The sequence below is a fragment of the Rana temporaria genome, chromosome 6, assembly GCF_905171775.1.
Source record: "Rana temporaria chromosome 6, aRanTem1.1, whole genome shotgun sequence".
In the NCBI taxonomy this organism is placed as follows: Eukaryota; Metazoa; Chordata; class Amphibia; order Anura; family Ranidae; genus Rana; species Rana temporaria.
Window position 1 is genome coordinate 123,957,714 of NC_053494.1, and position 26,008 is coordinate 123,983,721.

The following is a 26,008-nucleotide window of genomic DNA, read 5'->3' on the forward strand; positions in this document are numbered from 1 at the left end:
TCCCATAAGGAGCGTCAAGGGTTGCCGAAAGAAGCCAAACGTCGGTGCGCAGGCGCCATATAGCGCCGACTCGCCGTTCGGCTTCTTTCGGCAACTCGTGATGCTCCTTATGCGACGGGTGGAGGTCATTTTTGTCATCACGTCAATCACCTGCCGGATAGGAACGCCCACTCCCGCGGGAGGCCCTACCCGGAAGCCGGGGAAGAAAATAGCTGTACGAGGTATGTACAGCAAAAAATAAAGAAAACTAACGGCATACTGTCAATGTAGAGAGTGAGCTGGATGTAATGTTAGAAAATCGTTTTTAGGGTGAACCCCCGCTTTAAGAGATCAGCAGTGACCAGACATCAGACAGACTGGACAGTAGCTAGTACCGTAACTGCATTTGTCAATAGATGATGTTATCACCACATGGCCACTTCTATTATCTTTAGTGCACTGTCACCACTTATTAAACTACTTGTTCTTTCGTAGTCTTTCAAGACTACGAAGGAACAGTTTTTATAAAATGTCCAGTTTTTATAAAATGCATACACAGGCATGTCCCCGGGTTACAAACAAGGTTCTGTAGGTTTGTTCTTAAGTTGAATCTGTTTGTAAGTCGGAACAGGTAAACATTTTAAGTGTGGCTCCAGTCAATAAAAACTACGCTTTTTGGATAGCACGGGGAAGGGGTAACACCCCTGTAACATTTGTTTTGCTGTCTGTGCCCCTGTTTAGAAGATTTCACCTCACATTCTGTCCCAATGACAAATGGATTTGAAAATTTGAGGTTGTTGTGGAAACATGCTTTGGTGATAAAGCATCAGTGGAGGTACCCTTTTCCCATAATAACTCATAGGAGTGAATTTCTCTTCCTAGGGGTAGATTTCCTCTCGCTTGATTTTGTCTCCCTCCGTTTGTAAGTAGGAGCCGTTTGTAAGTCGGATGTTTGTAACTAGTCGACCTCCTGTTTGTGTAGAAAAGTTATTCTGTTGGCTTTATACATAACTGCCAATAAATATAATAGTTTGATAATATCTGCACAACACTCCACTTTCCTTAGCATTAACTTTTTTATAGTAACAAAGTCTTATTGATCATTTTACTATTACCATTTTGTAGATTTATAAAGAACAGCTGAACACGCGGGTGGTTCTGGTCGCCGTAGAGACGTGGACGGATAAGGACCGCATAACAATTGGCCCTGACCCCCTGAAGATGTTACATGACTTCTCCAAGTACAGACAGAATTATATTAAACAACACGCTGATGCCGTACATCTTCTTTTGTATGTACCTAAAAATAATAAAAAATTTACGGCAAAGTGAAATTCAAATGTATTATTGTTTAGAAGATATTATGACGTTTCTGACATCTAAATCACTTCTATTTCATGCAATAAATATGTGTTTATTTTCTTAACATTAGGAATGGAAATTTCCATTACAAGAGGAGCAGTATGAGCTATTTTGGAGGAGTGTGTTCGATTCCTAGAGGTGTTGGAGTGAATGAGGTAATATTTTTATAGAACATTCAGAGGGTAATTTTACCACCACAATTGTAACATTCATCCGTCCTGTGGTTTAGCACTGTGTCGCCCCTCCCCATGGGGCCACAGGCACTTCCAGGTCTCACATCTTACCTCTCTTTATTGGCACAGTGGCCAATCAAAAACAGCTCTGGGTGCTGGCTTAAATGGAGAGGTGAGGCATGACTCAGAATTCCAGCAATTTGTCACTATGGATACATTATCCCCACTGCTGTAGTATTGTTACCTGTGTCCTTGTGCTTTCCTTAAAGCGGAGTTCCCACAATTTTTTTTATTAAAAGCCAGCAGCTACAAATACAGCAGCTGCTGACTTTTAATATATGGACACTTACCTGTCCAGGGCACCCGCGATGTTGGCAGCCGAAGCCGACCTGCTGCTCGTGGATCGGCTGCTGCCACCGCCATACTCGGTTAGGGAATCAGGAAGTGAAGCATTGCGGCTTCACTTCCCGGGTTCCCTACTGCGCATGTGCGAGTTGCTCTGCACGTCTTCAGTGGTACCCACTGTGTTCTGGGAGCTGTGTGTCTCCCAGAACACACCGGGGGTACAGAGCAGGCACTGGAAGTGGCATAGATCACCAAGGTAATCTATGCCAGGAAGTGGGAGCAAATTCCTGTATTAGACAGGTATCTGCTCCCCCCTGAAAGGTTCCAAAGGTAACACCGGAGGGGTGGAGGGTTCCAAAAAGTGGAAGTTCCATTTATGGGTGGAACTCCACTTTAAGTCCTCTGTGTTCTTCATTATTCTTCTGCTGCCAGTATTTTCTGTACTCCTGCTCCTCTTGTGCCGCAATGATCTCAGTGTGCCTCTGTATGCCCCATGACTCCACTGCAACCCAGAAGATCATGTGTCATCCAATTACTCCAGTGCTCCCCTGTTTAACTTGTGACTCTAGTATACCATAGATCATTCTGTGACATTTAGGAACACCACTGACTATCCTGTGACAACCAGTGACTCCAATGTGCCCCTGTGCGTCCGATTATTCCAGTGCACCCCAGAGCATCATGTATCATATAGTGCATTTTTGTGGTCCCCTGTGTCTTCACACAACCTCTAATGGTTAATAAATCTACTGAAAAAGCTTATTATAAAAAAAATTATAAAAAAAAGTTAATAATGGTGTCCAAAAGGCCTTTTTGACTCCCCCACCACAGTGCTCAAGGTGAGAGGCTTTCCTGCCTCTACCTTGGCCTGGCCCTGGTTGATCAAAAAAATAATTTGAGCCAATATTGTTGGACTCCTCTGACTGTTCCTGATCTCCTGTCTTAAATGTACTGCCCAAGACATAACCCTATATATTTACCCCCAAACCCCATAACTCACCTTGCAGCAAACATCTTACTAAATTGCTTCCTGTGTCTAAACTCCTTAACTTTCATAATCCCACAAAACACCCCAACTCCTATAAACCTTCTTTATATGTCCTCACTTATTCAGTGATTATCATGAGCACATGCTGATGGAGTTAGAGAGGACTAATGGGTATGAAAAATAATCTTGACTGGCGGACTGGCGCATTGTAAAAAACTGCATCAGGGAGGTCGCTCTGCGCCAGATCATGTACATGTACTGTACGTGATACAGCATTTCGGGGTGTGGGGCGTGCACGCCCTCCACCCCATGTGTGCTGTGATTCGGTACAGCACAAGTCGGTCAGCAGGTCCCGGTGAATGATTTATGGCCTGACCTGCTGATCGGCTTAATGGATCACAGTACAGAGCCTTGTGTTTACTAACAACACAAGGCTCTGTACATGGACCAGCGATGTAGCTGTTTTTTTCTCTGTGCAAAACCAACCACATCTCTTAGTAAAAGAAGCACACATTACACACTGTTAGGCACACAGTTAACCCTTTGATTGCCCCTAAATCTTAACCCCTTCCCAACCAGTACAATGACAGTGTTTAGTATTAGCGCTGATCAGTTATTAGTGTAACTGGTGATGTCAGCGTTTGTTAGTCAGTTCCTAGTCCCACTATATGTCGCTGATCCCTGCTAGTACTAGTATAAAAAAAAGTACCGGTAAATAAAAATTCTGTATATATACCATCAATTGTAGACACAATAACTTTCATGCAAACCAATCAATCTACACTTATTGGGATTTTTTTTTACCAAAGACATGTAGCAAAATACATTTTAGTCTAAATTTATGAGGAAATTAGATTATTATTTTTTATCATTGAACATGGCTTATAGCAGAAAGTAAAAAATATTGTTTTTTTTTAAATTAATTTTCTTTATTGCTTTTTCGTTTAGATATTAATAATAATAATAATAATAATAATAATAATAAAAAAACAGTGGTGATCAAATACCACCAAAAGAAAGCTCTATTTGTGTGAAAAAAAATATATAAATGTCAGAAGGGCACAGTGTTGCATGACCGCGCAAGTTATTATTAGCACAGTGCCGAATAGCAAAAAATGCCCTGGTAATTATTATTATACAGGATTTATATAGCACCAACAGTTTTCGCAGTGCTTTAGAAACATTAGGGCAGACAGTACAGGTATACTTACGATACTTTCAAGGAGAAATTAGACAGATCACTACTCCAGCTCCGGCTAGCTTTGGCTAGCAACTGTGAACATGTAGACCAAGTGAGAAAACATTTCTACACACCAACGTCCGTCCAACATGTTTATTGAAAGACTGCCACCAGGGCTAAAACAACGGACCAGGGGGTAATTACGTTTCACACATACATTGTGCTTTTTCAATGTTTGGTGGATTTTGAAGGAGCACAATGTATGTGTGAAACCTGGTGGCAGTCTTTCAATAAACCTCTTGGATGGATGTTGGTGTACAGCAAATTTTTCTTACTTGGACTACAATTCAATACAGGAGGAATCAGAGGGACCTGCTCGTTAGAGTTTACAATCTACAAGGGTCAAGTAATACAATAGGTAGTAACTGTGGAAGAAATAAAAGTACAGTTGTTAGGTGGAGGCAGGATAGGCTTCTCTGAAGAGAATATTTTTCACCGATCGCCTAAAAGTGGATAGAGTAGGAGATATCGGATAGATTGGGGTAGAGAATGCCAGGATGGAAGAGGCTTGGGAGGAGTCCTGGAGGCAAGCATGGGAGGAGGTGACGAGGGAGCTAGAGAGTAGGAGGTCTTGGGAGGAATGAAGAGAATGGTTTGGTTGGTATTTTGAGACTAGGTTAATGATGTAGCTGGGGGCAGAGTTGTGGATGGCTTTGTAAGTTACTGTTAGTATTTTGGGTTTAATTTGTTGGTTGAGTGGCAGCCAATGGAGGGATTGGCAGAGAGGGGTAGTAGACGCTGAGCACTTTGTAAGGTGGAGCCTAGCAGCAGCATTCATGATGGACTGAAGGAGAGGTAACCTAGAGGTTATGTGATTAAAGAGATTTTAATTGCAGTAGTCTCTATACTTCTTATATTTACCTGAAACTTCAGTAAGAGGATTTCCTCACAGCAATGCCTCCCTCTTCCAGACACAAAATACCATATAACACTTGAACTCCCTACTTATCTGCCTATATTACTGATATAATCAATTTCACCAGAGAATTTTACCATCATTTGACTTTATAAAGGCTACATAGCTGGACAGAGCTGGGATTTCTGGTGGAAATATCTTAACACTAAACTCCATGAGATTTATAAGAAGCCAGCATGTGATGCAGCTTTCCAAGAATATCAGAAAGCTGAATAAATTTGGTTTGGCTGGAAATGAATTTAAAATGGTCTTGTATCAAAAAAATTGTTCTACCCTGTGTGTTTTTTTCTGCAGTATGGTTTCCTGATGGCCATGGCACAGCAGCTTGCACAGAGCTTAGCGCAAAACCTCGGTATTCAGTGGGAACCAGCTTCTCGAAAGCTGAAACCAAGTGAGTATGAGATTGCAATAGAGGGCTATATAACTATATAACATGGTGCCCCATAGCCCCAAATTTTAATGCCCTTCCACTAACTTTCTCTTTAGCACTTAGCAGTTACCAATGTCAGATAGGTGAAAAATTTAAAGTCAGTGCTTAGTGGCTAAAAATAAATACAAAAGGAAATAGTACTAAATGGTTGATAAACCAGACCTTCCCAGTAAAATAGTAAAAAGAGTCCTGCGCTCAAACACAGCAATAAATAAAATCAACAAAAATTATATCACAAAACATAAATATATCAAGTGAAGAATCCAAGTGAATAAATTATTACTGTCTCTTTAAATGACATGGGACAATAATGTGTGAATAGTATATGTGCAATTCAAAAGCAAAACAAATTAATAATATATGTCCCTTTAAATAACATGAAGCATTAGTGTGTAAGTAATATATTAATTAGTTCATCTATATATCATGTGACCAGTCCTTGAAAAAAAACGTAAATTTGAAATCTATAAAAAATTTGGATCCGATTGATTCTAGTCTACTTAGGCACTTCTCCGCAGTGATAACTAGGGATGGGCGAACGATTTGGCATAATATCGGGCCGAACTTTGGTTGTTTGGATGCTCTGACAAACACCGAACAATATGCTGAGTTTGGGAAAAATTCGAAAGTCGCGGAACCCCGTTAAAGTCTATGGTACACTAACATGAAAAACCAAAAGTGCTAATTTTAAAGGCTTATATGCAAGTTATTGTCATAAAAAGTGTTTGGGGACCTGGGTCCTGCCCCAGGGGACACGTATTAATGCAAAAAAAGTTTATAGTCTATAGTATGCCTGTAAAGTGGCAAATTTTCTCCGTGTTTAGAATGGTCTCCGCAGCAAAATGACATTTCTAAAGGAAAAAAAGTAATTTAAAACTACTCACGGCTGTTATGAATTGTCGGGTCCTGGCAATACAGATAAAATTAATTGAAAAAAACGGCATAGGTTCCCCCCAGTCCATTACCAGGCCCTTTGGGTCTGGTATGAATATTAAGGGAAACCCTGAACCAAAATAATAAAAAAAATTGCGTGGGGGTCCCCCCAAAATCCATACCAGACCCTTATCCGAGCACACAACATGGCAGGCCACAGTGGAAGTAGCTTCACTCGGTGGGGCCTGGTGACCCCGCCCCCTCTGACACCACAGGGAAATGCAGCGGGGCCCTCCGGTGAAGTTACGGATGACCTTGCCCCCTCTGATGCCACGGGAAACCCCTGTGGCGTCAGAGGGGGTGGGGTCACCAGTACACGTCACCGGGTGGCCCCGCTCTCAGCTATATAACAGCTGTCACAGCGGGATGGGGCCCCCCTCTTTTCCTGCAGCCTGCCAGGTTGCGTGCTCGGATAAGAGCCTGGTATGAATTTTTGGGGGGGAACTCTACACCATTTTTTTATTTTGGCGCAGGGTTCCCCTTAAAATCCACACCAGACCTGAAGGGTCTGGTATGGATTTTGAGGGGGACTCTATGCCATTTTTTAAATAAAGATCATAAAGATCATATATACATCTATATTGCCGGGACCCGACAATTCATTATAGCCGTGAGCAGTTTTAAATAACTTTTTTCCTTTTAGAAATGTAATTTTGCTGCAGGGACTGTTCTAAACACGGGAAAATGTGCCACTTTACAGGCATACTATAGACACCCCCCAGTTACAAAATGTAAAGGAATATTTCACTTTTTTTGTTTTACTTTAAGCATTATTAAAATCACTGCTCCCAAAACAAATGCCATTTTTTAAAACTTTTTTTGCATTGACCCAGGTCCCCAAACACTTTTTATGACAATAACTTGCAAATTAACCTATAAAATTAGCACTTTTGATTTTTCATGTTCGCGTCCCATAGGCCTCGTACACACGGCCGAGGAACTCGACGTGCCAAACACATCGAGTTCCTCGGCCAGTTCAGCCCTAAAGCCGCCGAGGAGCTCGGCGGGGCGAGAGCTCCCATAGAACAACGAGGAAATAGAGAACATGTTCTCTATTTCCTCGCCGAGCTCCTCGTCGGCTTCCTCGGCCGAAAGTGTACACACGGCCGGGTTTCTCGGCAGAATTCAGCCAGAAACTCGGTCGGAAGCTGAATTCTGCCGAGGAAACTGGTCGTGTGTACGGGGCCATAGACTTTAACAGTGTTTGCGTGTTCAAACAAATTGTTTGCCTTTTCGCATGTTCTGGTGCGAAACGAACGGGGGGGGGTGTTCGGCTCATCCTTAGTGATAACCACCACCAATACACTGCACCATAATGCCCTGTAGACACGATCAGTTCGTCTGATGAAAACGGTCTGATGGATTTTTCCATCAGTTATCTGATGAAGCTGACTGATGATCAGTCGTGCCTACACACCATCAGTTAAAAAAACGATTGTGTCAGAACGCGGTGACGTAAAACGCAACGACGTGCTGGAAAAAATGAAGTTCAATGCTTCCAAGCATGCGTCGACTTGATTCTGAGCATGCGTGGACTTTTAACCGATGGACGTACCCACAGACGATCGTTTTTTCTATAGGTTTTTTATCCATCAGATAATTTTAAAACAAGTTCCTTGTTTTTTGACTGATGGATAATAAACCGATGGGGCCCACACACGATAGGTTAGTCTGATGATAACGGTCCATCAGACCGTTTTCATCAGACAAACTCATAAGATGTGGCTGCTTCAATTCTAGGCAGCATATAGGCATTTTGATATTTTCTCTAGAAGGATGGATCACAGCATCTTGTTCTCAAGAGTGGCTCCTTTAAGCATAGTAACCCTCTGGTGATAATATCAGTAAGACTGTCACTTTCCAGGGCCAGCAGACATATAATACAGCTGTGTACAAGAAGTGCTCATAACATAGAGCCAAAATACTCATATAGGGGTAAATTTACTAAAATAAAATACTCTAGACTGTGCACTTTGCAAAGTGCAATTTCACTCTGCAGGAGCAGTTGCTCCAGAACTTAGTAAATGAGCAGAAGTCTTGTTGACTTCCATCATCCAATCATGAACAAGCAAAAATGCTGTTTTTTTTATCTTCCTTGCATGTAATTGGGTACTTCTTGCAAATTGAAGCTTTACCTCATTTACTAAGCTCTGGAGCAACTGCACTTGCAGGGTGCCAATGCACTTTCCAAAGCCTATTTGCCTTTAGTAAATCAACCCCATAGTATAATATTTATTTTAATTACTAGGCTCAACAAACCAATATAAAAAGCAAGTATCCAAAAACTCACAAACGCAAAGCCATGCAGCATCAAGACTTCAGCACTCTTTAGCTCCACCCAATGCATTTCACGCTCTAGCGCATCCTTGTGGGTTAAAGCGGAACTTCCCTTTTACAGAGAATTTCCACTTTAATGTGTTGTGTGTGTAGAATTTTTTTAATCATTTGATATGGTATCTCACAGGGAAAACTGGTTATATAGGGTTTTGGATATAATGATTTTACCACCCTGCCTCTCCACCTCGTCCAATCATAGAGTTCCCGAGTGTTTCTGAGCCTTTCCGAGGGTTTCCAACTGCATCCGAACGGTTTCCGAGTATTTCCGGCACCCCCCACCTCTGGCCATATGCGGTATTGCATTCAATAGAAGTAAATGCGGAACAAATTATCTTTGTTTCCATTGAATTCTATGGGGAAACTCGAGTGCTTTGGATTACAAGCATTCTCCTGGAACGGATTATGCTCATAATGCAAGGTTCCACTATACCTGGAATTCTTCTTTAATAAAATCTATTCAGTGTCATTCTGTACCTTCTCACAATAAACATGTCATGTAGTGGCTGATTCATAAAACCTGGAAAGAAGAAAATGAACAAAAAGTCATACAATTTTTCATTTTTTCCATTTTTTAAATTAGCCATGTTATATGCTATATTGGTCTGTAAAATGATGACTATGTTAAAATTACGTATTCTTTTCTTTATTTTATAAATGTGAAAGTCCTTATGGTTTTTTATTGTCCTTTTAGAAGAATGTGACTGTGCAGAAAACTTTGGCGGATGCATCATGGAAGAAACAGGGTGCGTATACCGATAGGCTTTTGTAGGATTTTCTCTAAGGGCCGATTCACATCAGAACTCAATGCTGGAAAGGCATGTTCCATGGGCATTTGTACTGCTTTTGCACTCTGCTGCGGGTACCAATTCAATGTTATTGGCACCCCAAACGCAGATCGCAAATGCAGGGCCTTGCCTGCACCAGATTATATGGCACTGCAGTACCATGCGATTTGTTGTGGTGCATTTTTGAAAATTAGTGCATGCACTACTTTTTGTGTGATCCAACATGATTCAAATTCAAATAAATGGGCTGCAAAATTGCACCACACTGAATCACACAGGAACACGGACTGTATTCATGTGCGATTTAGGTATGAATCGGTCCTTAAAGAACTACCGTATTTATCGGGGTATTGCGCGCTCCGGCGTATAGCGTGCACCCCTTAAAGTGGACCCGCATTCCTGTAAAAAAAAATCATTTTAGTACTTACAGTTTTGGTGTCATGCGCGGCGTCCATCGGCGGCCTCGTCGGGTCCGGCGTCCATCTGCGGCTTCAGTGGTGTCCTCCTTGTTGGGTCTGGCTTCCTTCTGCGGTGTCCTCCCCGCGCCGAGTTTGAACCACTGTACCACCTGTACGTCCAGGACGTGACCGCGAGAGGAGCCGAGCCTGCCCGACTATACCCGAGTGTACTGCGCTCGGTATATGCCGGCGCAGTGGTTCAAACTCGGCGTGGGAAGCGGGTATCGGCGTATATCGCGCACCCACGATTTTGCCCTGAATTTCAGGGCAAAAAAGTGCGCGATATACGCCGATAAATACGGTATTTATTGTAAATTGTGATCTATGTAACTTAAAGGGGTTGTAAAGGTAAAAAAAAATATCCCCTAAATAGCTTCCTTTACCTTAGTATAGTCCTCCTTCATTTACCTCATTCTTCGATTTTGCTTTTAAATGTCCTTATTTCTTCTGAGAAATCCTCACTTCCTGTTCTTCTGTCTGTAACTACACACCGTAAAGTGAGGCTTTCTCCCTGGTGTGGAGAAAGCCTCTTGAGGGGGGGAGGGTGAGCAGGAGAGTCAGGACACTCTCAACTTTGCAGATAGAGAAAGGAGCTGTGTGTTAGTGTCATAAAAAGAAAAAAGGAAATTTAAAAGCAAAATGGAAGGATGAGGTGAAGGAGGACTGCACTAAGGTAAAGGAAGCTATTTAGGGAAAACTAAAATAGTTTTTAACAAGTTGGCCAACTCATAGACTTAAGTTGTGCGAAAGAGCAGTGATCATGCAGCACTGAAAACTAGGAAACAGAGCCTGCATATCTAATGAACAACTATAGCAGTCCCTGTGTATCTATAAATTACAAACCATACCGTTTTTGAACCATAATCGGGTATAGATATGATTATATGCATGATTATGTCCTTAAAAAAAATTATGAAATGTGCAGACTTTTCACTTGTGGTGCGAGAGACAGCAGAGCATACCCTCTGTAAACTCTCAGGTGATTTAGCCAATAGTTACTGTTCTGCACCATTATGTGACTGGTATATAAAATAAATCTGTATTTTGCATCGCCCATATTTGAGTTAAAATGGTTGTAAACCTCCTTGCTATCAGCATGAGGCACTTCTGACAAGTTTTCCTGACACCAAGAGAAAAATGGCGACAGGGGAGGGACCTCCAGCTGATTGACAGCCACAGCTCTATTGTTGTGTGCTGTGTGGAGGTGGGTGACTCTTCCCTCCAATCAGTTCTCAGTTCTCTCCTCACTGAGCTGTGCTGAGTGTAACTTCAGCTTTCTGCCCCCTTTTTTCTGAATCCTCAGACAAGCTTTACAATTCAGCACTTTGAATGGGTGTAGAGATGAGAAGACTGCAGGTAGATAGATACAACTCATGTAGGAGGGTTTATTTAATCTCTGTGTATCGCCTGAGGCCAGACACTTCAGCGGGTATATGTAAGGATTTACAACCTCTTTAAAGTGGTTGTAAAGCCTTAAGGTTTTCACCTTAACCTTCCTGGCGGTGTTCCCGAGACTGACTCAGGGTTAGATTTTCCTGCTACGATCGGTAACCCCGAGTCAGTCTCGGGCTTGCCTCGCTAGATCCACAGGCACTTTTTACTTACCTTGTCCCTGGATCCAGCGATGCCACCGCGCTGTGTGAGCCTCCGTGTGACGCCTCCGTGTGACGCCGATCTCCGTTCCCTGCGACGTTACGACGCACGGGGACGGAGAATGGCGCCAAATTCAAAAACGTAAACAAACACCTTACATACAGTATACTGTAATCTTATAGATTACAGTACTGTATGTAAAAAAAACACCCCCCCCCCTGTCCCTAGTGGTCTGTCCTGTGTCATGCATGTCATTTTATATAATAAAAACGTTTCTTTCTCCCTGCAAACTGTAGATTGTCCATAGCAACCAAAAGTGTCCCTTTATGTCAAAAATAGTTTTAGATCAGCTAAAAAACAGCGATAATAAATTATAATCACTTGCAGAATTGTGCGATAGCGATTTGTGGGGAAATTCGTCATAAAAAAAAAAAAATAATGACAGCAACAATTCTGCAACTGAGCAAATTTCAGTGATTTTAATTTGATTACATTATTGAATAATTTTTATTATAATTATATTATTATTTGTTATAATTATTTATAATTATTTATTATATTATAATTTATAATTTTGTTTTTAAAAAAATGTCATACCCGGGATGCCTATTAGAATCTTGTTTGGTCAGATTTAAGTGAGTTATTTCTAAAAATTACAGACCTACAATATAAAACGCCAAATTTCCTTGCAAATAATGGTACCGCTTTCAGCATGTTTTTTCTGAAAGAATCATACCGCCAGGGAGGTTAATGCATTTTATGCATTAAGGTGAAAAACCTATTTTGCTGCAGCCCCCCCACAGCCCCCCCCCCCTTTTTCTTACCTGAACCCAATCCGATCCAGCGATGTGCATGAGCGCAGTGGCTCCAGCCGTTGTCGCTCTCCTTATTGGACAAATTGATAGCAGCAGGAGCCAGCCAGGAGTCAATCAAAGACTGTGACATGGGAGCAGGGGCGGGGCTGAGTGCTGCTGTCTGTGTCAATAAGCACAACAGTGGGACTCAGGAGCGAGTCCCACTGGAGGAGGGGCCTGGAGCACCAGTGGGGGACCCCTAAAGAAGGGGATCAGCGCTTCTCTGTGCAAAACCATTTCACAGAGCAGGAAAGTATAGGCATGTTTGTTATTTAAAAAAACAAAAATGCTTACAGTCACTTTAACCTGCCTAGCGGTATTCCCGAGTCGGGCTCGGGGTGGAATTCCTGTACCATTAGCGGTATCCCCGAGCCAGACTCGGGATCGCATTGCAGGATCCAGTCAGTTACTTTCCTTGTCCCCTGAATCCTGTAATGTTTCCCCACTGTGTGATCGAGCTGTCTTCTTGCTCGATTCACACAGTGCCCGAGTGCCACCGAGCTCCGTTCCCTGCGACGTTGCGACGCACTGGGGCGGAGTTCAGCGCCAAATTCAAAAAAGTAAAAACACACAATACATACAGTATACTGTATAAAATAATTACACATCCCCTTTGTCCCTAGTGGTCTGCCCAGTGTCCTGCATGCACTTTTATAAAATAAAAACTGGAGATTGTCCATAGCAACCAAAAAGTGTCCCTTTATGTAAAATGTGCTTTTAGACCAGCTAGAAAACAGTGATAATAAATTAGAATCACTTGCAGAATTGAGCGATAGCGATTTGTGGGGAAATTCTTCTTCTGACACTGAAAGTAATGACAGCGACAATTCTGCAACTGAGCAAATTTCAGTGTTTTTGATTTGATTACATTATTGAATAATTTGTATTATTATTATATTATTATTTGTTATAATTATTTATAGTTATTATATTATAATTTATGATTTTGTGTTTCAAACTTTATTATACCCGAGATGTCTACTAGACTCTTGTTTGGACAGATTTAAATGAGTTATTCCTAAGAATTGCAGGCCTACAATATAAAACACCAAATGTTCATGCAAAATAATGGTACTGCTTTCAGCACCTAAAATCTGAAATAATCATACCGCCAGGGAGGTTCCGTTTCCGTTGACTAGATCATTTTTTTTCTCATTTTCATAAATGTGACTCTTTTGTGCTGATATAATTTACTTTTCATGTTTTCAGAGTGTACCATTCTCGGAGATTTTCTAAATGCAGTATTGCTGAGTTCAAGGAATTTCTTTCCCGTGGAGGGGGTTCATGTCTATTTAATAGGCCAACAAAGGTACATTTCCCAATTAAACCATATATATATATATATATAAAAATAATAAACATGATCAGTAACGTAAAGTAGAAAGAATTTTTTTTTTCAAGTCTCATATTTAAAGGCTATTGAAATGAAAAAAAAAATCTGATTAGGAGACCTGTCAAACATGATGACAAACACAACCTTGTTTTCAAACAAATCATTTATTCCACTTCCCAGCTGCCTCACATAAGAGTGCGGTGGCAGAGTGGCTCTCCATCTGCAGATGGCACCAGATGAGGCTTTTTGGGGAGAATGCTGATTGAGAAGTTTGGAAAACCTTACCTACTGTATAATACCCCTTTCACACTGATGCCCTTTTCAGGCACTTTTGCGCTAAAAGCGGCTAACAAAAAAATTGTCTGAAAACCTAAGTACACTATTGATTAGATTCACAAAGAGTTACCCTGGCGTATCAGTAGATACGCCGTTGTAACTCGGAATCTAAGCCGTCGTATGTTTAAGTGTATGCTCAAACTGAGATACACTTAAACCTAGCTAAGATACGACGGCCTGCGCCGTCGTATATTAGCTGTCTAGTTCTGCTGGCCGCTAGAGGCGTGCACGCTGATTTATGCCTAGAATGCGTAAATCAGCGAGATACGCTGATTCACGAACGTACGCTTGCCCGTTGCAGTAAAGATACGCCGTTTACGTAAGGCGATTCCCGGTGTAAAGTTAGTCGAACAAATAGCTGGCCTAGTCAATGTTAAGTATGGGCGTCGTTCCCGCGTCAAAATTACGTTGTTTGCGTAAGTCGTCCGTGATTGGGGCTGGACGTAATTTACGTTCACGTCAAAACCAATACGTCCTTGCGGCGTACTTTGGAGCAATGCACACTGGGATATGTCCACAGATGGCGCATGTGCCGTTCGTAAAAAAACGTCAATCACGTCGGGTCACGAGTAATTTACATAAAACATGCCCCCTCATCCTCATTTGACTTAGGCGCGCTTAGGCCGGCCCATTTACGCTACACCGCCGTAACTTAGGAGGCAAGTGCTTTGTGAATACAGCACTTGCCTCTCTGACTTACGGCGGCGTAGCGTAAATACGATCCGCTACGCCCCCTCAAAGATGCGCCCATCTACCTGAATCTAGCTATATGTGCGCTGGCAGGGCGGTGAAAAAACTCCTGCAAGCAGCATGTTTGGAGCGCTAAAAAAGCTCCTCAAAAGCGCCCCTCTCCATTGAAATGAATTGGAAGTGCCTGAAAAGCGCATGAAAAGCGCCTCAAAATGGTTCTTTTGAGTCACTTGACCTTCAAAAAAGCGCACTGCTGATGCCTCAAAAGCGCTTCAAAAGCTCTGTAAAAGTGTTTTCTGGGCAGTTTTCAGGTGTCTCACTGGGAAGTGCCCTTAGTATTGTTATTTCTCAGGTATGCTGGCAGTGTCTGCAGCATGCCTTCTCCTCCTTGCTTTTTAGACTACCAGGCCTAGATGAAAATGGTTGCCTATAAAAAAAGATTTGGACAGGTAAACATTGACAATTATAAGTGCTTCAACAAAGGCTTTTCTTTCATTTTATGTCAAGTTCTCCTAAACCATCTTTTTGCAGTCTAATGCTGACCATACACTGTGCAATCTGCTTTAGCTCTATCATCAACTATGCAGTGCAAGGGCCTGCCTTACGTGGTATATTTTGAATGCATTATTTAGGTTGGTCCTCATATTACATAGCTTTGGTAATTCTAAAGGAGATTGCACAGAGATTGTACAATCAGATTGTAACGTGTATGGCTAGCTTTAGCTTTGATGATATTTTCATTAATAGCAACCAGTGTAAAAGAAATCACTTGAACCCATGTGTTCCATTTAGCTTACATTTAGCTCTGCTAACCTAACAAGCGGTGAATTTTGTTTTTTTTCTTTTCTACTTTGGCAGCTGTTTGAAGTGACAGAGTGCGGCAATGGTTATGTGGAGCCAGGAGAAGAGTGTGACTGTGGTTCACGAACAGTAAGTCTCCAGCAGTAAGGACAATTTAGAGTGCTAGCAATTCTGTAATAAAAAAAAGGATATCTTGTCTGATTTGAAAACAAAATGAAAGTGATTGCAAACCCTTACACACACCCAGTGAAGATACTAGCCTCAGGCGATACCCAGAGATGGAACAAATCCTCCTACATAAGTTGTACCTGTTTATCTGCAGTCCTCTATTCTCTAAATCCTAAACACACAAATTAAAGGCTTTTTCTCAGCTCCAGCAGGCAGGGGGTGGGGACCTGACACTCTGCACCTATAGCTGAAAGCTGAATGTAATCTGAGACTTGAGTTCAGGGAAAAGACACACCACCCTCTACACAGTGTCATATGGAAAGATGCACATTTTGGGCTGTCAGTCACCTATTGTGTGCTGGGTGGGGTTGGCAGGGCCGTCTCCTGAGACTTTAGTGTCAGGATAACCTGTCAGAAGTGACTAATGTAGACTGCAGTGGAAGGAGAGAAATTGTACTCTGTGCTTCGGATTAGGGCTAGTACATACCTTAGAGCAGGGATGTCCAACATTTTGACCTTCCTGGGCCACATTGGAGGAAGAGAAATTGTCTTGGGCCACACATAAATTATACTAACAATAAAGATAGCTGTTGGGTAGATCACAAGTTAACCATCACTGATATCGTTAAAGAGGTTATAAAGCTTTGCGTTTTTTCCCCTTAACCACTACAGATCCGCTTTAGACAAAAGACGTCTGCAGCGCGGACCTGAAGTGCCAAGTGGACGTCTTTAGACGTCCTTTGTTTACATTACCCGCGCGCGCCACTAGGGGGCGCGCAGCGGGTAAACACTGTCCCGGCGCATCGCTGGGAAGCCGATGCGTGTACCTGGCGGCCGCGATGTCCGCCGGGGTACACGCGATCATCGGTAACACAGCAGGGACGTGGAGCTCTGTGTGTAAAGAGGAGACCGATCTGTGTCCCTTGTACATAGGGACACAGATTGGTCACCTCCCCCAGTCACCCCCCCTCCCCCCACACAGTTAGAACACACCCAGGGAATACATTTAACCCCTTCCTCACCCCCTAGTGTTAACCCCTTCCCTACCAGTCACATTTATACAGTAATTAGTGCATTTTTATAGCACTGATCGCTGTATAAATGTGAATGGTCCCAAAATTGTGTCAAAAGTGTCTGATATGTCCGCCGCAATATCGCAATATCGCAGGCCTGACAAAAAAAATTGCAGATCGCCGTCATTACTAGTAAAAAAATAAATCTATCCCCTATTATGTAGGCGCTATAACTTTTGCGCAAACCAATCAATAAACAAAATGTTATAACAAAATATAAAACGGTGATCAAATACCACCAAAAGAAATCTCTATTTGTCGGAAAAAATGATAAAAAATGTATTTGGGTACAGTGTTGTATGACCGCGCAATTGTCATTCAAAGAGTGGGAGCGCTGAAAGCTGACAATTGGTCTGGGCAGGAGGGGGGTTTATGTGCCCAGTAAGCAAGTGGTTAAAAGGTCCTGTCATGCTTTTTCTCTATTACAATGGATGTTTACAAGTGACACCATTTTTTTTTTTTTGAAGAACGGTGTAAAAATAAAAAGTAAAATAAATAAAAAATAATATGTTTTTTTAACGCTCCCCGTCTCCCGCCGGGCTTGCGTGCAGAAGCGAATGCATACGTGAGTAGTGCCTGCATATGAAAACCACACATGTGAGGTATCACCGTGATCGTTAGTGCGAGAGCAATAATTCTACCACTAGACCGCCTATGGAGATTTTCAAGGCTAAAAATTTGTTGCCATTCCGCAAGCTTATTTTTTAATTCAAAATAGTGTATGTATATATATATATATATATATATATATATATATATATATATATATATATCTTTGGGAGTTCTAAGTAATTTTCTAACATTTTTTTTTTAACTTGTAAACAACAAGTTTGAAAAATAGGCCCGGTCCTTAAGTGGTTAAGTAAGTTTACGATTTTGTGTTGGGCCGCATTCATAGCCACCTTGGGCTGCATGTTGCCCTTAGGCCGCAGGTTGGACGCCCCTGCCTTAGAGGGATATGGACTGTTCATTTTTCATTGCACGTTAGTGTAGAATTTCATGAATGGATCGAAATCCCAAAGTCTCAAGTTGCTGATCAATACAAACGTATGAAACAGCAGACTGTCTGTGTTGTGTATATCAACCAGTCAGATACCTACACAAGATTTTCTAATGCAGGTAAAAGGATGTTTATGTTCAAAGCTCCAAAAGGTGCTTAAGCTACTTTGTTGTATTTGCCACGTGTAGGGTAACCCATTTAGAGGCTGCCCTATGCATGTAGTGTAACAATGCACCCAAAAATGTTGCGCAGCACAGTATGAAAAGTGCCTGAAAGGTTATTTGGGCTTCTCTGCCTTATTTAGGGCTGTGTTAATTAATAAAGAGAATCTACTTAATACGGAGGGCATATAAGCAATATTATTAGCCTTAGCAAATATTGGCTGTATACATAAAAAAAGAGCCATTAGGATTTAACCCCTAGCTTTCACATGTATGGGCCAGAGCAATTTTTACACGTCTACTTTGTGCATGTTTATTCAGCAATAGCTTTGTCATTGAATAAGATGACACATAGGGGTTGATCTACTAAAACTGAAGAGTGCAAAATCTAGTGCAGCTAAGCATGGTAGCCAATCAGCTTCTAATTTCAGCTTGCTCAGTTAAGCTTTGCCAAAAAAAAAAAAAAACCTGGAGGCTAATTAGTGTCTATGCATGCAGAGCTGCATCGGATTATGCACTCTTCAGTTTTAGTAAATCAACCCCATAAAACACATTTTTTTAGATAATATCGTGCTGCAAAAATATTCTTTTATTTTTATTTGATCAATAGAAATAAAATATTATTTGCATGCTATAATTTGTCCTGTTTAAATTTACAAAAGAAAAAAAAAAGATTTTAATGGGACACACAAAATGTTAATAAACAAGTTAATAAGCTTCTCTGGGGAGTCTCGCTCCTTTGCGTCTCCTTGCTCTGTGACGTACCCTGTGTGTCCCCCCCTCCTGGTCATCACTGTCCTCTCCTCTGCATCCATTCAGATCAAGTCATTCAGCACCCACCCAATCAGCCCTAAAGAAGCAAGTACCGTATTTATCAGTGTATATCATGCACTTTTACCCCCTTAACCACTTCTATACAAGGCCATTGTCATATTACGTCTGCAGGAACACTCTGTCCCTCCGGGCTGGCGTCATATGATATCCTCAGCTTCTCGCCGCTCCTGCGGGCCCCTGGGAGCCTGTAATGCGGCAATCAGGCATGAGGTGTACACAGCCCATCCCAAATCAATGTAAAGAGCCAATAAAAATTGTTTCTTTACCACGTGACCAACTGTGTCCAATCATTGTCCTTGTGCACGGCGCTCGTGCGTGCCCCTAGGGGCGCGAAGAGCAGCGATCGGGGATGAGGCTTGTCACACTGACACAGCCCATCCGCGATCGTGGTAAAGAGCCAACAAAATTTGCTCTTTACCACGTGACCGACTGTGTCCAATCAAAGCCGGTCACAGAATGTCAACAAACCGCAGTAACGAGCTGTTACCGGGCTCTCCTCCTCACACACTGATCGTGTGATCGTGTGTGAGGAGGAGATTGTTTTAACAGCTTATTACCGCCTACAGTATACACCAAACAAACTGATTTCCCCCCTCTAATAAAGAGGACTTGTCATCACCCATCAAAGCACCTGTCACCAGCCCATCAAGGTACCTGTCACAGCCCATCTGAGTCCCCGTGTACCTGTCACCAGCCCATCAGAGTCACCGAGTACCTGTCACCAGCCCATCAGAGTACCCGTCACCAGCCCATCAGAGTATGAGAGTACCTGTTACCAGCCCATCTGAGTAACAGAGTACCTGTCACCAGCCCATCTGAGTATCTGTCACCAGCCCATCTGAGTACCCAAGTACCTGTGTGTAATTTATGCTCCTAGAATGCCTAAAGGTGCTACTTCAATGATGGACCTCTCTATGTGGCCACTCTGTGTAAAAGTCTCACACATGTGGTATCGCCATACTCAGGATGAGTAGCAGAATGTATTTTGGGGTGTCATTTTTGCTATGTACATGCTATGTGTTAGAAATATCTTATACATGAACAAGTTTAAATTTTCTTTCCGTGTTTTCTGAAGATTTGTGGAAAAAAATGAACCATTCAAAAGACTCATTATGTCTCATAGAATTTACCTTGGGGTATTTTCTTTCCAAAATGGGGTCACTTTGTGGTTAATTCCATTGTCCTGGTTCTCCAGGGCCTTCAAAAGTTTGATAGGTCATTAGGAAATTTTATGTGCAATTTATGATCCTAGAACGCCTGACAATGCTCCCTGCAATTTGGACCTCTCTATGTGGCCAGGCTGTGAAAAAGTCTCACACATATGGTATCGCCATAATTGGAAATGTATTTTGGGGTATAATTGAAAGTATGCATATGCTGTGTTTGAGAAATAACTTGTTATTATGATAATTTTGTGTAAAAAAAAAAAAAAAAATTCTTAATTGTACCAAGAAAATTCACTATGCCTTTTATTAAATACCTTGGACTGTCTGCTTTCCAAAAATGGGTCATTTAAGGGGTATTTGTACTTTCCTGCAATGATGGGCAAGGCTGCAGATGGGCACTGATCAGGCTGCAGTGATGAGCAAGGCTGCAGATGGGCACTGACCAGGCTCCAATGATGGCAAGACTGCAAATGGGCGCTGATCAGTCTGCAATGATGGGCAATGGTAAGGTCGCAGATGGACACTGATCAGGCTTCAATAATGGGCACTGACTCTTATTTTGCTTAAAAACTCTTTAAGTTTTTTTTTTTCCTGAAACTTCTTTTTTTAAATTATGATGTGTGTTATATGCCTGTGCGTGTTAAACATTGATAAATACAGTATATCTTGCGAAACGTGTTGAAGTTTGAGTATGGGGTATCATACTAGCAAAAATCTTGTGAACTACACTGAATTTTGACTTCCTTGGTGGACTCCAATTTATTCTAAGACACACCGTGACTTTCTTGTCTCCATACTGTAGGATCTGTTGACTCTTTGTGGATGGAGAGTGCTCTTTTTACTCTCCAATTTTTTATGATCGTTTATGATAATTTATAGCCAATACAATTTGTTAATTTGTTATACACTCTCCTGCTATGCCTACAAAATCTATCAGGCGTTATAACCCCCGTTACTCTATCCAAACTAAAATAAAATGTTTTTCCTATAGTTCTACTTTAAGGTGAGAAAGGGAAGAAAAAGTTAATTAGGGTAGATTAGATTAAGCTAAAAGTTAAATTGGAACTTCACCCCTCCCCCCTTTCCTTATTGGAAACTTTTTTCTTTTTTTTTTTTTGGGGGGGGGGGATAAAAGTGCCCACTCCCACTTCAACTAGGATTGTCTAGGTGATTCCAGCATAAGTTCTCCCCTTTTTCCAGCCCACAATCTCCTGCAAAACATCACAGGTCCCAGGAGGCTGCAGGACCATTCACATAGATCAGTCCAGTTGACACATGTGCAGTAGGGATCTGGCTGTGAACCACAGGAAGTCACAGCAAGCTTCCCACGAAAAATTGGCCCAGGTAAAGACAGTGCTAGATTCTTTGAGAATAGGTAAGGTAAGTGTCTTTTTTAATAAAAGCCATCAGCTATAGTAGCTTTGTAGCTGTTGACGTTAACATTTTTTTTAACCTGACTGAACCACTTTATCAAGAGGAACACATTATATATATATATAAAAAAAAAAATGTCGGTACTGGATCTCAAGAAGAGGATTTTCATCAAAATGTCAGCAAAGCCATCTGCTGTCAGTCACAAGTGAGGCCCCGTACACACCATAGAATCTATCCGCAGATAAATCCCATCGAATGGGTTTCAGCGGATAGATTCTATGGTGTGTACACTCCGGCGGATATTTATCCGCGGATAAATCTCCCCTGGGATGGATTTCCAGCAGATGAATATTTGCTGACATGCTCAACAAATCCATCTGCTGAAGTCCATCCCAACGGATGGATCCGCTCGTCTGTACAGACTCACCGGATCCATCCGTCCAAAGGGATTCCCCGCACGTGTCGTAATGATTTGACGCATGCGTGGAATTCCTTATATGACAGCGTCGCGCCCGTCGCCGCGTCATAATCGCGGCGACGGTGCGACACGTCATCGCCAGAGGATTTCGGCGCGGATTTCAATGCGATGGTGTGTACATGCCATCGCATAGAAATCCGCGGATAAATCCTCTCGTGTGTATGGGGCCTGAGGTGGACCTGATTGTGAACTCTGAAAGAATAATTTTCCATCAGGTCTGCTTGTAGTAGATTCTGTTCAGTCTTTTTATTAAGATTTTAAATAATAAGAGAAAACATTGTTGAGTAGCACAATCGGGTACAAAATAGAACTGTCATCATAGTCAGTATACAATAAGGGAAATCAGTGATAATAATAGATGGATGAAGATGAGGGGTTTGATATGAACCCATTGGGGTTCATAGCAAACAGGCTATAGGCTAACAGGCTATATCCAAGTGGTCAACCAGGAAGAGTCCAGCTCAATACTACGTATTTGAAAACATTTTAAGAGAGGCCCGGTAATTGTTTTTTGAATGTGTTGCAATAATGCAAATAAGAAATACATGAATCCCTTAGAAGGTGGAACTAACTATTACAAAAACAGTCCCAAGGATTTCATGAATTTGGTATAGAATAATTAGGGACCATGCCAACAGAAAAGCGTTGCAAACTCTTTATTACTTTGTAGTGCTTTATTGCGTGGCATAAATGGCTTTTTTCACTAAGCTGTTGTTTAAATATCCTACAATACTTATTGCTTAATAATTTGGATGGGAAGCTACTTAATGCCCACATATAATTATATTCTATCTTTTTCTTAGACAAAACATTTTACCCAGGATTGTATTGGAGACTGCTGCAAGAAATGTTCTTTGTCTAATGGTGCACAGTGCAGTGATGGACCATGCTGCAACACATCTTGTCTGGTAAGTATTACCTAATGTTATTCTCTTTGTTTTTTGTAATGCATTTGATATTTTTTTAGGGTTATACTTAGATATCAAACTGCACTAGGCATGGTATCCTATATTAGCTTTTGTCCTGTGATTATTTTAGTAAAAATTAATTCTTGAATGTGCTTTTGGAGGCAGCATGCCATTTGCTTTATATTCACAGATACATTTTACATGTATGGACAACCAGGGAGGAGAGATGGTTTCATGTGTTGTGAACTATAGTGAATTTTCTGACTTCTCTCAACATAACTGCACCCCATTCCCTCTAAAGTTCTCTTGCTGAATTTAGCCACAGATGCCAGAGGTGGCCAGGAGAGACAAAAATAAATAAATAGGGAAACGTTATTTGTAAATGCTACAGCTTTGCAATGTTAGTTCCAACCCTGCTGCCCTGGTAGGTGACCCAAAAGTTTCATTGGGTCTAATACAGTCCTGTCTATTCTATGTCTACGGTAATAGATGTGTCATGTACATGTAGCCAGAGCAAAAATTACCAATATTAATTACAATTCATGTGCCTAACATCAAAAGTGTCTATATGATATAGAGGCTTTTGATTATGTTCTAGTGCAATATCATTTTAACTTGTACTCATCACTATACAGAGGGATTTATAGTACCATATTATTCCCACCTTTTTGGTCAGGTGGTTTTTGTGGTCAGTATGACTTATATCTGTTCCACTTATCACTGAAAAGTCCAGATCAAAGGGAAAAAAGCAGGAACCAGTGTGGTTTCTGCTGCTATAAAAGCCAATGACTGACCATATGTGCAAGAATAAGCATCAGAGCTGTAATTAAGCTTTGGATAGAACTAGGTCTAGGTTTACCAACTAGATCTAGGTATCAAAAAGCCTGGTTTTCAGGAGCATCAGAAATAAAGATTTTAGCTTGTGAAATTTGGCCAAAAATGTATGACTGGCATGGAAATCAAAAATCTTGAATTTGACAGAAACCCCAAAGCAACCCATAATATGCCAGAAAGTGTGCAGCATTCATAGGGCCTGGGGACACCATGAAAGCACCCAGCTATAGGTGTTCATAGAAAAGAATGGCAGGACAAAAGCATGAAAACTTGCTATTTAGTGCACTAATGTAGGTATGTAGGAATTACTGAAGCTAGTTGACATTGAATTGGTATATGACTTTAGGACTGAAATCTGCTAATCAGAAAATTATGTTTATGTTATCCATTACCTTTGCAGTTTCTACCTCGTGAGTATGAGTGTCGTAATGCAGTGAATGATTGTGACATCACAGAGCAATGCACAGGAGACTCAGGCCAGGTATTGTAGTTTTTAACTCTCAATATTGCATTTTTGCTTTGCATTTCTATGCTTTAATGATAACAACATTTTTCTGAGTACAGAAACCATACATTCTGTAACCCTTAATTTACAGAATACCTAGTGATATATACAACTACGCCACCCACTGCCAATTCTTCCCCTAACACACCTTTCACCTGTGTCAGTGGTGATACAAGCTCTTACCTTAAGCTGGCCATCCACTAGTAGATTTTCACACAAATTTACTCTTAGTACATTCACTGATGTGACAAATAGTGATGCGCCAAACACTCCCATGTTTGGTTCGCAGCAGGGGAAAAATTCTCACATGTATGGCGAACCCTATTGAAGTCTATGGGAGTCGAACAGAACAAAAAAATCCAAACTGCCCATTTCAAAGGCTTATATGCTAGTAGTTGGCAATCAAAGGGGTAGGGGGGTCCTGGTACTGCCCTGGGGGACATGTATCAATACAAATATTTAATGTTGGAATAAATGTAATTTCTTGCGTGAAAACGCCCACTATACTGTATATTTGTTATCATGCTTTGGAACATATTTCTAGAACTATATGAGCAGATTCTGTTTTCTTAGAATAGATGGCAATGCATACCTCCCAACTTTTGAACTTCAGAATGAGGGACACTTGAGGAAGAAAGTAATAGCGTGCTGTGGCAGATGTGGTCAAACTTCTGACAGTGGGAGGAGCTTAATGGGCGTCATTAAACAAAATGCGGGCTTCCTTGTACCTATAAAATATGCTTTTATTATTGCTCCACAAGCAAAAGTCTCATGAATACATACAAATCCCAGCACATTCATTAAAAAAAGGATAACAGCATGCAGTGGTTGGAGTGCATTACATACAGAGTGCAGGGTTCTGGGATGAGCTATGTACAGAGTGCAGGGTTGTAGGATGAGCTATATACAGAGTGCAGGGTTGTAGGATGAGCTATATACAGAGTGCAGGGTTCTGGCATGAGTTTTGTACAGAGTGCAGGGTTCTGGCATGAGCTGTGTATAGAGTACAGGGTTCTGGAATGAGCTGCCTGCAGAGTGCCTGCAGAGTGCAGGGTTCTGGGATGAGCTGCATGCAGATTGCAGGGTTCTGGGGTGAGCTATATATATAGAGTGCAGGGTTCTGGCATGAGATAAGTACACAGTGCAGGGTTCTGGGATGAACTATGTACAGGGTTCTGGGATGAGCTATGTACAGAGTGCAGTGTTTGGGAATTAGCTATGTACAGAGTGCAGGGTTATGATATGAGCTATATACAGGGTGCAGGGTTCTGGGATGAGCTATATACAGGGTAGCAGTGGAAGTGGTCAGTAGGGCAGTGGACGTGGTCAGTATGGCAGTGAACGTGGTTAGTAGGGTAGTCGATATTGTCAGTAGAGCAGTGGTCATGGTCAGTAGAGCAGTGGTCATGGTCAGTAGAGCAGTGGACATGGTCAGTAGGGCAATGGATAATGTCAGTAGGGTAGTGGACATGGTCAATAGGGCAGTGAACGTGGTCAGTAGGGCAGTGGACATGGTCAGTAGGGCAGTGGGCATGGTCAGAGCAGTGGACATAATCAGTAGGACAGTGGACGTGATCAGAAGTTTTTTATTTTTTGATTATTTTTTTATCATTATATTTTATTTTACAATTACATTTTTTAGAGTTTTTTTTACAGTTTTTGATGGGAGTTGGTGGCAGTGGAGGACAGTATGATGGGGGTGGCAGTGGAGGGCAGTATGATGGGGTGGAGGGCAGTATGATGGGAGGGAGTGTCAGTGGAGAACAGTATGGTGGGAGGGGTGGCAGTGGAAGACAGTATAATGGAAGGGGAGGCAGGGGAGGGCAGTATGATGGGAGGGGAGGTAGTGGAGGGCAGTATGATGGGAGAAGGTGGTAGTGGAGGGCAGTATAATGGGAGGGGAGATAGTGGAGGGCAGTATGATGGGAGGGGTGGTAGTGAAGGGCAGTATGAC

At 41.7% G+C, this 26,008-nt stretch overlaps 1 protein-coding gene across 6 annotated transcripts in view; it reads left to right on the plus strand.

The window, feature by feature from the left end:
- The window catches only part of ADAM23 (ADAM metallopeptidase domain 23), a 293,859-nt gene that overhangs the window by 205,818 nt on the left and 62,033 nt on the right, over positions 1 to 26,008 (plus strand). For 4 of the 6 annotated variants that reach the window (XM_040357304.1, XM_040357306.1, XM_040357305.1 and 1 more), the window contains exons 11-18: positions 1,105 to 1,271; positions 1,412 to 1,496; positions 5,298 to 5,394; positions 9,395 to 9,446; positions 13,603 to 13,702; positions 15,611 to 15,682; positions 22,611 to 22,715; positions 23,950 to 24,030. In XM_040357304.1, the coding sequence (XP_040213238.1) occupies positions 1,105 to 1,271; positions 1,412 to 1,496; positions 5,298 to 5,394; positions 9,395 to 9,446; positions 13,603 to 13,702; positions 15,611 to 15,682; positions 22,611 to 22,715; positions 23,950 to 24,030 (759 nt within the window). The remainder of the gene's footprint in view (positions 1 to 1,104; positions 1,272 to 1,411; positions 1,497 to 5,297; positions 5,395 to 9,394; positions 9,447 to 13,602; positions 13,703 to 15,610; positions 15,683 to 22,610; positions 22,716 to 23,949; positions 24,031 to 26,008) is intronic. The other 2 variants (XM_040357303.1, XM_040357307.1) reach the window with 1 other exon arrangement.